The sequence below is a fragment of the Scleropages formosus genome, chromosome 3, assembly GCF_900964775.1.
Source record: "Scleropages formosus chromosome 3, fSclFor1.1, whole genome shotgun sequence".
In the NCBI taxonomy this organism is placed as follows: domain Eukaryota; kingdom Metazoa; phylum Chordata; class Actinopteri; order Osteoglossiformes; family Osteoglossidae; genus Scleropages; species Scleropages formosus.
The window spans coordinates 27,457,372-27,471,229 of NC_041808.1; the positions used below are offsets into that span (position 1 = coordinate 27,457,372).

General features: G+C 42.0%; 2 protein-coding genes across 3 annotated transcripts in view; one reads left to right on the forward strand and one right to left on the reverse strand.

The window, feature by feature from the left end:
- Positions 1-172: 172 nt before the first annotated feature.
- Positions 173-8,109, reverse strand: cenpu (centromere protein U). Of its 2 annotated transcripts, none has more exons than XM_018738562.2 (14): positions 7,830-8,109; positions 7,433-7,469; positions 7,279-7,333; positions 6,203-6,305; positions 5,531-5,714; positions 5,281-5,404; positions 4,073-4,153; positions 2,695-2,794; positions 2,498-2,597; positions 2,328-2,406; positions 2,119-2,166; positions 1,694-1,755; positions 1,318-1,474; positions 173-1,127 (listed from the first exon to the last, which is right to left on the reverse strand). In XM_018738562.2, the coding sequence occupies exons 1-14, from the start codon at positions 7,843-7,845 to the stop codon at positions 1,005-1,007; spliced, it is 1,269 nt and encodes a 422-aa protein (XP_018594078.1). In that variant the 5' UTR covers positions 7,846-8,109; the 3' UTR covers positions 173-1,004. The 2 variants fall into 2 exon arrangements, with proteins under 2 accessions (XP_018594078.1, XP_018594079.1); XM_018738563.2 differs by having other exon boundaries at positions 7,766-8,109.
- Positions 8,110-8,461: 352 nt separating this feature from the next.
- snx25 (sorting nexin 25) overlaps positions 8,462-13,858 on the forward strand; it is a 38,283-nt gene continuing 32,886 nt past the window's right edge. The window contains exons 1-2 of the mRNA XM_018738374.2: positions 8,462-9,346; positions 10,397-10,481. Of these exons, the coding sequence (XP_018593890.2) occupies positions 9,062-9,346; positions 10,397-10,481 (370 nt within the window). The 5' untranslated portion in view covers positions 8,462-9,061. The remainder of the gene's footprint in view (positions 9,347-10,396; positions 10,482-13,858) is intronic.

Here is a 13,858-nt window from a genome sequence, read left to right on the forward strand (position 1 = left end):
AAAGCTTAGAATTTAGAAAAATACTTCAAACTGGTTTTAATATCAATAAAAAAGTAGCTTGTTACCTAATTACAAAAGAGACAACTACACAACACAAAACCAACTCTACACATCAGGAGATAAGTGAAATATAATTCAAACTCAAACCTTCAAAATATGTAAAAGACTGGTATTGGATTTCTTCTTAATATTAACACATTATAATTTCTGTAAAAGAAAGTCTTTAGACAGCGTCCCCTACTGATGAGATGTGTAAAAGGCTTCTGCAAAATTAGCAAATTTACAATCAACTGTTATGCACAACACATACAAGAAACTCAGGACACTTCACACAAACAGAACTGAAAAGATTACATTCAAACTTCATTTGTCCTCCTGAATACATTTTTTTCCATCCAGATACAAGTCTAGAAAAAAGACCAGAAAGTCAACTTTTGCTGGCCTTGTGCATTATGACAATATAAAGATTTAGTTCTATTTACAGCTGTGATTCATACTATGGATTATTTAATGTGAAAGTTTGCAGGGGCTGAAACTTTATCAGCATCCACTAGTTCTGGAGTCATGATTCGTTCATGATCACCCATCTACTGAATGTCTGAAGTTACATTAGATGCCAGTCATCGTCCACTTTACATATACTAAACCCATAGGTGACAGAGTTTTCGTGCGTTGGGTTGGGAGACAGAAAACTGGCCCTAAATAGCAGAGTGTAATTAGTACCTCATCTACACTGTAGTCTAGTGTGTCTGCATAAACCATAATGTCACACTCAGACTTCCAGCTATATAGTGTAGCACACAGGCAATTACACAGAAGTAATTTTACACTATCCTGGTATCCACACAGAGGATGATGCACTAGAAAGAGAGGACATAAAAGCACACATCTGGCTGAGCTTTTCATATGAGACAAGATCACAAGTCTCATTTCTCTGGATGTTGGCCAGGACACAATGTGACCCTTCACAGTATTCCTGTAGCCCCTCCAGGGTCGAAGCTGGCTCAACTGTACGCAGCACGATCCAAAGCCTGCTGCAGCTTCTCATTGATGATCTTCAGCTGTTGTTCTGCCCCCATCACACGGCGAGCCTCCAGCAGCAGGGCTGGGAGGCTGGATGGTCCATACTGTCAAATTAGAGAGGGCGGAAGGATAACAACTCTGAACCCCACTGTCTGGTCATAAAAGTCAGCTAAGCCACTCTAAACTGCATCATGCCACAGCACACATTATTTATTAAAAATAAGAATGATTTATGTTATGTAATGACAGAAAGCAATCTGGTACAAACAGCCATGGCAATAGCCATCTCCTCACCATTTCCACCTCGCCCGGGTGCCGTTCCCGGTACGCCAGGTACTCCTTGTTAAGGTCCCTTAGGTCTGCAAGGAAAGAGGTGCTGCTCTGAATGTCAGTCAGTCTCTCCCGTAGCTGAGCGTGTTCTTTCTCCATCTTCTTCAGCTGCACCTCGCTCCTGTGCCATTTGAAACAACAAAACATCACTCCGCACTGCTTCTCGGTCTGCCAGTATTCACCTGTTATTTTTGCATTGTTGACACAAAAGCTAAAATTAATACAAACCAATTTAATTTTGTTTTTGGTATAGGAATTGTATGTGTGCTAGATATTTTTACAATGTCAGATTCATTTTGTGATAAATTATACATGGTAATTTCTCAGTCATAGCACATACTTTATCAGTTCATTTTTCACTTCTACCAGCCTTGCTCTCTTTCGGTTGATGGCAGCATCAATCTGAGTGAGCATGAGAAACAGAACAGGAAAATTTGGTTCCAATACCACTCTGCTTACATTAAAGAAAAGTTATAAGGCCAAACACTTAAATTTTTTGTTCAAACTTCAAACGTTTGTCTAGTGAAATAACATTGTAGATTAAATACGAAAGCAAAAAGCTAATTTTTCTTTTACGTACAACAGTCCAAACTGCAATTATAGAAAGACATGTAGACAAACAGAAATTTTATTTTACTGTAGTAAAACACAATTTGTGATGTGTTGTTGTGTCCAGGTCCTCCAGTTATTAGGACATTATGTTGGCTACAGCTTATCAAAAAAGGATGGAGTAGTAGTGAAGCAAAACTAGGGCAGCAAAATTACCTTGGTATTTTGCTTTTTCAAGGTGCTCAGCTCCTTTGTCTCAGATATCTGAAAGAAAAAGAAAGGAAAAAAAAAAAAAGGTTATAGTCACTTCAGCTACTTAACCAACTTTTAAGTTAGGCAATTCTATTCTTTTCTTCTATAATATTCAATCCAAACAATATGATCATGCCAAAAAACAAGAAACTGACTAAAAGAGAATTACTCACCAGTTCCATTAGTCTGTCCTCAAATGTGTTTGAGAAGGCATTTATTGCCTGTTTGACTGACTGAGAATCAACGGTTTCTCTGAATGAGATAAAATAAAAACATTACCCTCTAAGCCTTCTGCTAGTAGCAATTGTTTTGGTTTTTTTAAGAAGAAAAAATATCCGCTTACATATACTCCGATACAAATGCCTTAAATGACTCCAGCGCTATGTCCAAGTCAATAGGATTTTTTACATCCATTTCTTTGCGCATCTTTTTTTTGGGAGGACCTGTAGCACACAGGAAACCATCAAACTATCTTTTCACAACCATTTCTGTTATTAAATGAAATCACGATGCAGCCACAGAATAAAAACCACAGGTTACCCGAAGTCCTACACCGGAAGTTCCTGTTCTTGTGCATGCCTTTCGTCTTGTTAACCACGGACCCACGTGGTAATGCCTTCTTCTTGCCCTGTTCTGTGTGCTAAGACAGTAGATGGTAAAACCCAATTAGCTACTCACCGCACCTGTGTGAGGACCTTCATGGCAAACTCCACAAATGTAAATGTAATGTTTTAAGGAAAACAGTCTCTTCAAGCCAACTACTGGTTACACTAACTTGTGCTGTGCTGACAATGATTTCTTTATTAGTTATGATTAGGTTTAATCAGTGCAGCATTTGATAATATTAGGAAAGGCTTAGAGATTATTTGGTCTCAGTATATAATAAAGATGCCCTAATCACTGCAGATAGTGCAAGTAATTGCTATCACTTCTGTTACAGGAGCTCAGTTTGATTAAATTTGCATTAATTAATGGTATCAGCTAAAAATATAAATATAAAAATTTTAAGTCAAGTCAAGTAAAAGTCAAAGTTATCGTCATTCTGCCTGTAGGTGAGTTACGCATACAGGAGAACGTAATTCTGTTTTTCTTTGGACCTCCGTGGCACACAAAATATACAGTGCATTTTGTAAAAAAGATAAATACAACAGACAAGTGCAGAAACACCACAAGATAGTGTAGTGCACAGGCTAGAGTCTGGCAATGTACACAATGCTATAAAAAAAATTAACATAAATACTGTATAACAAATACAAAAAAGGCTATACGGGACATGTAATTTAACTGTAAACTAGAACAATTTGACACTGGAGACCAGAGATACAATATATTATTAATAAAAAAAGATAGTGAAGAACAATAAAGTTCAAGAACTGTAAACTGAAAGTACAGTAAAGCAGCTGTACCTTTGTTCGTTGTGAGAGCAGGAGGGGGTGTGTGGTAGGGGGTGGCAGTTGGCGTTCACTTAGTCTGCTGTGAGCCACTGCAGTGTGATGTTATCACAAGTTTTTTGTATCTAATGGATTATTCAATGTTCCAGTTTTTGTTTGTTGCCGTTTCAAAGTGGAACACTGAGTCACTCTGCTTTTTAATTTCAATACTGCTGCACTATTTTGTTAATAATGGTGTTTACAGGCAGAAGAACCTGCAATGTGTTGTCAGTCGGTATTCTCATTTATCTTTGGTTATCCAAACTGCCTGATTAACCAAACCAGCCTTGGTCCCAATTAGTTTATCCATGTTCTACTATATACTATAGTACTACTATATTGTTCTATATAGTAGTTGTGTGTTGCTAATGGTGCTATGAACCAGTTACTGAAGGATTTAAAAAAATAAAATAAATTTTAAAAAAAAAAACAAAACAAAACAAAACAAAACAAAACAACAATGGAAGGATGCCTTCATCAGTTCTCACCCAGCTGGTGTCGTCATCACTGAGCTCTTCAGAGGACACAGATGTCAGCCTTTTTCGGTCATCCTTCTCGGTGCTCTCTCTCTGACAAAAGGTACACTTTGAGTTTCATACTCAATATTTCATATATTTCCTTACTTCACTATTTAAGGCAAATGACATTTCTTCCATAATTTCCTGTATTTTGTTTTAAGATGGGTACAAATTAACATCACACCAATTCTGTGGTCTGAGATAGCTGGTAGCGTAGTGGTAAGTTCGCAGGCTCGATTCCCACCTCCAGCTGTAGTACCCTTGAGCAAGGTATTTACCCTTAATTGCTCCAGTAAAATTATCCAGCTGTATAAAGTCAACTTCATTGTCATTCTGATTGTAGGTGAGTTACACATACAGGAGAATGAAATTCCGTTTCTCTCTGGATCTCCGTACCACACAGAACATGCAGTTCAGTTCATAAATGGGTAAAATAATTGTAAGTAGCTGAATATTATAGATGGGGGGCACAGTGGGTTTGGCTAGGTCCCGCTCTCTGGTGGGTCTAGGGTTCGAGTCCCGCTTGGGGTGCCTAGCGACAGACTGGCGTCCCGTCCTGGGTGTGTCCCCCTCCAGCCTTGCGCGCTGTGTTGCCAGGTTGGGCTCCAGTTCGCCGCAACCCTGCTTGGGACAGGCGTTTTCAGCCAGTGTGTGAACATTATAAGTCGCTTTGGAGAAAAGCTTCAGTGAACTGAATAAGTGAAAACCTTATAGAAGACTCACTGCCAATTTAGCAGTATCTGTTAAGGGAGCAGCCAGACTTGTGTTTTGGGTGCTGGAATCAGGGCCTTTTGTCTTCCTTTCATCCCCTTCTTGACAGTGGGATTCAGTGCTAGGCCCAAAGGGTGTGAATCCTGGCTCTAAAGCACAGATACCCAACACTACGAGCTGGTCCAGTTTACAACAATTTAAAACAGTTAAGAAAGAGTGAGTCCAGTAAGAAAGAGTCCAGTGTTCCCATCAGGCGCTCTAAAACCATTAAAGTATGTAGCAAAGATGCTGTTCAGCATCGTTAGTTAGAAAATAGCACAACATCATAAGGATTTAGCCATATGAGGAAAAACAGTCATTCAGCTCAGAATTATTATGTTAAGTCTGATGTGTTGTTATAATGACCTCATGCCATAAAATATGGAAAACAACAACACAAGCCAAATTAAGAATTACAGAAATCATACCAAGTCACTGGGTTGGACACTATGATCTTCAGAAAGCACCTTGGAGGATGTAGTCACCGCAGACCCACTCTGCGTACCGGATGTTTCCACTGTTTCCACACCCTCTGAAACCCTTCCTAAAGTCCTGGAGGTCAGAGAGAAACATGGAGATCCATGGACTGAACACTTGGGATGTAAAAAAAAGAAAAAAAAAAAACAGCCTGCAAGTCACAGCAGCAGAATAGGAAAGTGGGCAATTGTTATACGAGACCTTGATTTCACTCTTGTGCCTGTTTGCCTTTCCAGCGTGTGGCTGCCTTTGGCATGGCATCTCCCAGCACTCTTCCTTCTGCCTCTGGTCTCCTCTTTGCTGACAGATGGCTGTGGCAGACCCTCTCTCTGTCCCAGAGCAGGACTGAGCACATCCTCAAGCGCAGTGCTATGAAGTGGATTGCCTGTGGCAGGCGTTGGGAATTGAATCAGTCTCACATTTTAAGTACAATGACAAAATCAAATGATCACCTTGGTAAATAAACACGCTGAAAATTACACCACCGCTAAGTGGAAATATGGAAATCCATGCATCCTTCCATCCATTTTCAATGACACCTTGTTTTGATGACAGTGGTCCAGATCCCTGGAATCACTGGGTACAAGGCAAAGGGGGGTACACCGTGTAGTGCCAGTCCATCACAGAGTAGTCTCACACACACACACAGACACACTATGGGCAACCTGAACTGACTCTCTTTGGACTGCTGCAGAACCTGGAGCACACGGAGGAAACACATGCAGACACGAGGAGAACATGCAAACTCCACACAAACTGAGCCAAATTCGAACCAAAGCTCAAACATCCCAGGCACTGTGAGGTAGCAGCAATACTCGCTGTGTCACCGTGCCACCCTGAAAACAAAGAAATGAAAATCTGATATTCATGTACCGTGAATGCTAACATCGTCGTCCTCGAAAAAGCTGGCCTTCTCAATAGAGGAGACGTTTAATGAAGACAACGTCTGCGTTTTCTCCACGCCCCCGTCTTCCGCCTGGAGCAGCAGAATTTGGTTTCAGCAAGAGAGGATTTATGAAGCCAAATACAGACAGTTTTATACTGTATGCAGCTAACTGCCACATCAAATTTCCAAAATTGTCTTATTTTTTCAAGACACGGCTGTTCATCTTGTTCAGGAGATGCAATGTGCAAAACAATTTAACATACACCCTTACTTTTATATGACAATGTCATGTTACACAATTTACATAGATTAATATTTAAAAGTCTAATTATGCATGGGTTTTAAGCTCAAAGGTATAACAGGTTCCTTCTAGGTGACTTATCAGACATTGCAAGTGCACCTGGACAAAGTCATCAGTGAAATTAATACTACTACTAATAAGTATTAACAGTCATTCATTTAGCTAGCTTTTGCCTAAAGCAACTTACAATGTTGGTTTATATAGCAAACATCTTACAATGATTTATCTGTTTACACAGCTGGGCAATTTATACTGTATCTGTTCAGGGTAAGTAACTTGATCAAAGCTACAACAGCAGGAGGTGGGATTTGAACCTGACACATTCCAGTGCAAGAAGGTGCGCCTCTAACCACTAAGCTCCTGCAACTCCTAATACCAACAACAACCCCAAACCAAAAGGATACATACAGATTTACATTTCTTTATTTACAAGACGCTTTTGTCCAAAGTGACTTCCAATGAACTCTCTGTAGTGTTACCAGCCCACACACCTTATTCACCGTGGTGACTTACACTGGGTCACTCATCCATACATCAGCAAAACACACTCTCTCTGTCACTCAAACACTATGGGGAACCTGAACAGCATGTCTTTGGACTGTGGGAGGAAACCAGAGCACCCAGATGTGCACATCTTCTGATTGCTCTTAAGTGACTCATGAATTTTAAGATACACACAAATTAAACATTAAAACATAATATCTGTACATACATTTTGAGAGAAACAACAGAAAAGAGGACTGGATCAAGTTAGCTAAATACCAAAAGGTCACTCTGGAGTTTCTTCAGCATCTTCACCACTCGAGACTTTTTTGAGCTGACACACGAGGGAAAGAGACAAACACAAAACTTTAAAAAAGAATAAGAATACATTTCCCATGCATGATGAGAACTGGTTAAATAGAGAGAAACGCACCTCATCTTCCTCAGTCCTGCTGTGTCAAACTTGTAACCTGCAAAAGAGCAAGAATGCATATAAAATAATTCATGACTAAAAAAACTAGAGAAAAAATAATTTAAGTTATTACAAAAATAAGAGTAAATGATTTATATGAGCCATATATAATAATATAAAAACTGAACATGCAGCGAGTTGTATAACAACACGGGCATTTCATTTAGCTAGTAGTAGCAGCACAAGTCTAGTGCACACAACCTACCAACAAAAACATACTTAACCCCATAAAATCTTTTTATTAACCGGTACGAAATTGATTCGTTGCGATATTCCCGAAACGGTTTTACCTACACAAATAAGTTACTTCCTACGCAGTTCCTTCACAATGAAATTAGCGACTAAAGCGACTGTTTACTTCCGCTGTATTTCATCTCCCGCGTAAAATGTTCAAACGGCGATCACGCGGCACAACACTTCAGTCCACAGGGCCACGCCACTCTGCACCCGCCCCCGCAAATCTGTGCAAATTCACAAACACATTTCTTTGTAAAGCATAAGAATTTAGAGCGAATACTCGTATACACGCCCAAACTTTCACTTAGGGTTCCAAAGAAATATGTTATGTGCAAACAAAAATAGCAACAGCGACATCAGACATCGCCATCTACTGGAGAGGAGGATTAGCCGGGTTTCGCATATGTATGATTAAGTGTAAACGATGTTTCAGTTTCAAAGAAGAAATACTTTTTAATTTTCATAAGACTGACAGAAACATGTTTTTTGTTTTTTTAAAAAAAAATGCCATACATAAACGGGTAGGGCGTACAAAAATCTGCCTTTGTGCATATGGAATTTATCTAGGAGGACAATATTCTGCGCAACCCAGCGGTACAGCAACATACATTCAACTTGAAGAGGTGGGCGGGGGGGAGGTCCTGGCCCTTCTGGTCAATATTCTATTGGTGGACAAATATCACGTGAACAAAGGCGTGTCCTCCCTGTTAACAGTCGTCAACCACGTCGCCGATTGGTGGATCGGTGTCACGTGAGCTTATGGGGGCGTTACCTGCTGCTCAGCTGCTCCGAGGAACGAGGGCAAACAGGACCCCAGCGGCGCTTCCCGTTACCTGCGTTTACTACGCGTGCTGATTGGAGTCGATCAGCCGCGTTGCCGTTCGCGTGCCTGCAGGATCGCGAGGCGTCCGTTAAATAGCCCTCTACGCGAAAGAGATACAGAGAGAACAAGAGAAGAGGACTAACTGTGGTGTGACTGCGACTTACTACTAAGATTGTAGCAGAAAATAAACATGAACTAGACGCTCTTTTTATTAAGAAGAACAACACAGGACGCCGGCTCACGTTTATCACTAGTATTACTGTTATTATTACGATCTCCTCGGTTGTCGCTCAGGCTGGAGTTGCGCGAGTGAGCTGCGATGTCAACAAAAAGATGAAACCCGCCGGGTTGTTAGTTACGCACCGGACGCCCCGCGTGTGAATGACTGCGTTCGCGAGCGGCTTTGTGCTCCTCATCATCGATCCGGCGGAAGCGCAGACATTGCCGCGGCACTGAGCGCAGGTGAGCCGGCGGAGAGCGGCCAGGTGCGTCTCCGCGCCGCCTCCCACGGAGATGTCAGTGACGGCACCATGTGTGCGGACGGCAGTAGCAGAAGCAGCCGGAGCCCCTCTTCCCGCCTCCTGGCCCCGATCGCCGCCGCGCTCGCCCTGGCTCTGCTGCTGCACTTCAGCGACTCCGACGTGAGCCTGGCGTCGCTCCTGCTGCGGCTCTTCCTCTACGTGTCCTTCGCGTTGCTCTGCATCCTCGTGGGCACCTTCGGGCTCCTCGCGCAGAGCGGCGCTCCCGCCGCGAGCCGCTTTGACGCGCCGCGGAGCCGTTGCGCGCACTCGGAGCTGCTCCACAAACTGATGATGGTGGGTGTGTCCCCGCGCATCTACTCCCACAGTGGCAGTGTGCATGCGGCACCTTCTGGCTTCGGTTCGCTCTTTCGCGGCGGGGCATTAATTAATAATAATCATGGCAATTATTAATATCAATTATTGCGAGCGCCGCTGTTGCGGAGGGGGAGGGGGCTGCATTCGGACCCGCACCCGCTCCACATCTGCAGCACCCTAGTGTGAAGATAGCGACGCTTATGGTTTTCCAGGCTGTCCAGATGTGTCGGCTCCACTTAATCACGTGTCTTTGTACATGGTAATCCATGCCTGTCACGTGCACACCAGCCAGGGACATCATGATGATGCTGGACCACAGCTGCCAAGATCTGGCCTCTGTATGCAAAGGAAGTGTTGCAGGTGCAGTGAGATACCCTGGCCTGCAGCCAGTTAAGTTACTGTCGAAAGGATGCTCCCTTTTTGTGTCCTTTTTCTTGTGCACAGCCTGCCTCGACTTGACTTCTGACCTTCGGTTTTCTTACCGGACCTTTACGTCGCGTTTGTATATTTGGCAGATAATTTTTCTCCAGTGCAACTTACAGGGCCAGGTTACCAAGTTATTTACCCATTCACACAGCTGGGTAATTTTTTACTGTGTCAGTTCAGGGTACATGCATAGATCAGAGGTACTGCAGCGGGTTTCGAACCCGGGTCATCCAGGCGGAGTGTGCCGGCTCTAATCGCTCCACCGCTTGCTGTGGCAGGTTTAACGAAGGGCTGGAATTCCAAAGCACTGATTGCGGGGTAACGCGCTCTGTTGCTGCAGTGCTGGTGCCACGTCGCTTGCTTATGTCTTCGTACCTTCCGTGGAGTCCGGGGAGTATTCAGTCGCTACTTCCCAAATGGGATGAGAGCTAGCAACCCCTGAAGACACAGGTCACCAGTATGTCATATGCCCACTTCAGTGGAATAAGCCAGCAAACAGTCAGTTTCGCTCTTATCGTGTTTTTGTACTCAGTCAGGGTATTTCTCATGAACAGGAAGGGGGCTGTTACTCCAGTAGTTCTATAACCGTTTTCCGCTCCGCAGGGGCGTTTCTCTGCGCAGCTGTCGGACCCGGCGCAGAACAGAAGAGCGGCGATATCCCACAATGTGGATAAGGCTCTCAAAGAAGGTGAGACTATCAAGAACATAACAAGTGTTCATATTCATGGTTTTCATTTACCATCAGTTCTAAAGTTTTATTGCCTTCTAAACATTATCAAGAGTTTAAAATATTTTGTTTTAAAGGTTTTTTGATCTTCAAGTGTATTGCCTGTTTTTTGACAATTTATTTTTTTGTAGGAACACGGAAAAATGTAACGTTTTTTGTACATAATTAAGGATTTCTGGCATATTGTTGTTTTATGTTGTATACAAAGCACTGTTTACCATAAATGGAAATCAAGCTTGTGTCATGAACTCTCCTGTGGCTAATTCTTTACACTTAAAGGAAAGAAGCCTTTGTGCTAATGGTAATGTTTTCTGCAGCGCAAAGGTTTCCTCCATTGTGCTATTTCGTATGATACTAAAAGGCCTTTTGAGGAGTCTGTACTGAGCATACCATTTAAAAAAAAAAAAACTCCTGAAAGGTTTGTGCAGTTACAGCAGAGAACTTGAAAGCAACACTCATCAGAGCTCATGCTTTTCAGTGTGTAATATGGTAAAGCACTACATTTAGCAAATAATACAGTGACCCATTCATTTAGATCCAACATAATAACCAGAATGTGTCTCTCTGCCATGACACAGCAGAGATTTTCTGGAGGATTCTAAAGGAGTAAATATGTACAGAAATGTGCAAATACGCCGACAGACACACACATGCTATGCCTTGCCCCCCAGGGCTTGGTCTTGGTCATATATAACTGATATAAAATAATGCTGGGCAGTTTCTGTGCTTTAGTCCTTTGTTTTTCTCAAGGCATCTTTTACTGAAACAAAGGAGTGTACACCTTCATTACCCTTAGGGGATAGATTTTATGTACACTAGATCAGCGATGCGTGACGGGGACCCCATTCTTTGGTTGGAATATGTCATCGTTAACAAGGGTGGTTTATGAAGACTGGATTTTTTTTTTTTTTTTTTTTTTTAAACTGAGAAAACTTTGGAGGGAAATGATGCACGCAGAATTCAAGGGGAACTCGCAGTATATAGGTGTATATAACTATAGGTTTCTACCGTCTGTCTACCCCCACTTTATGAAGGCAATTCTTTCCTGATCAACCATTTGAAATGTGAATTCTCGTAAACCTGAGGCATAATTACTGTTAGTTTTAATGGTAAAAATTTGTATGCGTTTCTGAGCCCCAAAACTGGCACCTATTTATGCTAAAATGCCACGATTCCATTAAAATGTTAATTTTAATAAAACAGCAGAACGAGGTAGCGTCCCTTCATCGATTACTGTTTAAAACTGTATGGCTGTGTACCTGTTCCCCTTCAGCTCTTCTCTTACTATTTTGTGCAGTGTGCTTAATACTCATAAACAAATGTTTGTGTATTAAACATTTAATGCAAAAAAGGACAGTGACAAATCAGAAAAAAAATCAGTAACAGCAATGGAAATTAATTTGTACTTCTCTAATAAATAAGCATTCTTTGCGTAGTCCAAATGTGACCTGTGATTACTGAGATTTAAACAAGTGAAACGAGCAAACGACGGCAAGTGGAGGCTGGTAGTTTAGCGCGACAGGAGCCGAACTGAGAGGCGGACCGCATGGTGGCTCTGGTCTCGTCCTGTGAAGTCTTGATCGGTCCCGATAAGTGCGATGAGCTGCCTCGTAAGCTGGAGTAGGGTTATTAACTGAACCTCCTCATAAAGTTCAGTTTTCGTAACCTGAACCGGCCTATCTTAGAGTGTGATTAGACTCATACAGGTGTCTTCATATAAGTGACGACCAGTGAGGTTGACCCACTGTCCCAAAACACCAGCCTTTGGTTATGTTTTGCTATTCTTCTCTGGACACACAGATGGCACTGCGTTGATTGCGTGTGGTGTTGCGTTATGTCCGTAGTCGCTTGCAGTCAGGGTTAGAGCTGTCAGGAAAAGGCGAAAACACGCGAGTCTTAGCCTTTTGGGGGGGAAAAAGCCTTTCTGATGATGCTGGAGAAAGCAACATATTTTGTGCAGATCTAATGGAAATGCTGCTGTTTGCACTGCGATTGCTAAAGGGAACCTCTCACATCCATTGCAATTATGCCTGTCATCCAGTTTGTCTAAGAGCCTTTTATTACACTAAAAATTACACTGCAAATCACTGTCCAGTCACTGGCATACTCCTCTGGCTTCCAGATGTAGGGTTGTTGTTGTTTAAAGGTCAACTTGGCACAAGCAGCCCTTAAATTATAGTGTGGATAAAAGAATGGTTGACGTGTACTGTGTGACTACATTATCAGCATGATGCAATGTTACACAACAATTTGATTATGGATTTTGTGTGCTGTGGGGGGGGGAATGATTTCTGAATGTTTGCTCCAGCAATTGTAATTGTGTCCTTTGATATGCAGCAATCATCATAGACCCATTGTTTTCATAAATGCAAAAATAAGTTTTACAAAACAGTGGAACACATTTATTTAGCAAATCATTTCCTTTTTTTTTCCTTATTGTGGTTGTTTATCTTAGCTTTATCTATACGTACATATTTTTGACTTTTTCATTCTTAAACCTTTAAATTATGTATTGTTTGCCTTTATAATTTGGGCAGTTGCCTTTCTCTGCAGTCATGTAGAATTTTAAGTAAACAGCAGTGCGTTCCGTATCAGCTGGGGAGCTTTTGATGCAGACGCACACAAATCAAAGCACAGTTCGTTTGATACTGTTAGGCAAACACAAATAGTAGTTGCCTGTCAAAGTGGCATTTAGATAGTAAATAAACTGTTAATAGGGTTAGATGGTATTTGGTTTATTTATGTAGCTGTCGAGCTTGGGATAGAAATGGCTTTACAAGAGACTGTTTCTGTACCCTCCTTGAATCCTGGAAGGGACTCAGCAGCTCTGAGGAACAGGGGTAGTTCCTTTGTAAGTTAGTACCTCAGCATCTGCTACTTTTTATTTACCCGTTTTCCTATTTGTACGTCGCTTCAGTTGGTAGCTGGTGAAATGTGTACGACAACGGCTGTAAATAACAAATAAGCCGTGCTTCATCACCTCTCATTCCATCTCCGCTGATGCACTTTTGTTTACTCCGAATTGTACAGTGCTTCGGTAAAAAGCGTCTGCTACATAGATAAATGTAAATGTTCCATCATATTAGGGTCAAATTTGAGAACCTGCCCACTTTGGATTGTGGACCTCTTGTGAGTTGGGCCACCAAGCAGCAAGAGGTGGGGGAGCATAATGCTCTGTGGGGGGAGTGTAGTGAGTGATCAGGCCCTGTAGGTCCCGGTGTGCTAATCTTTCATGCTTTCTTTACTGCTAATACTGTTGAAGGTCATAGCAAAGTTGATGCATGATGGAATATGTGGAATGCGAAAGTGAAATGCACCCCGTTATTGTTTTGAGAGCA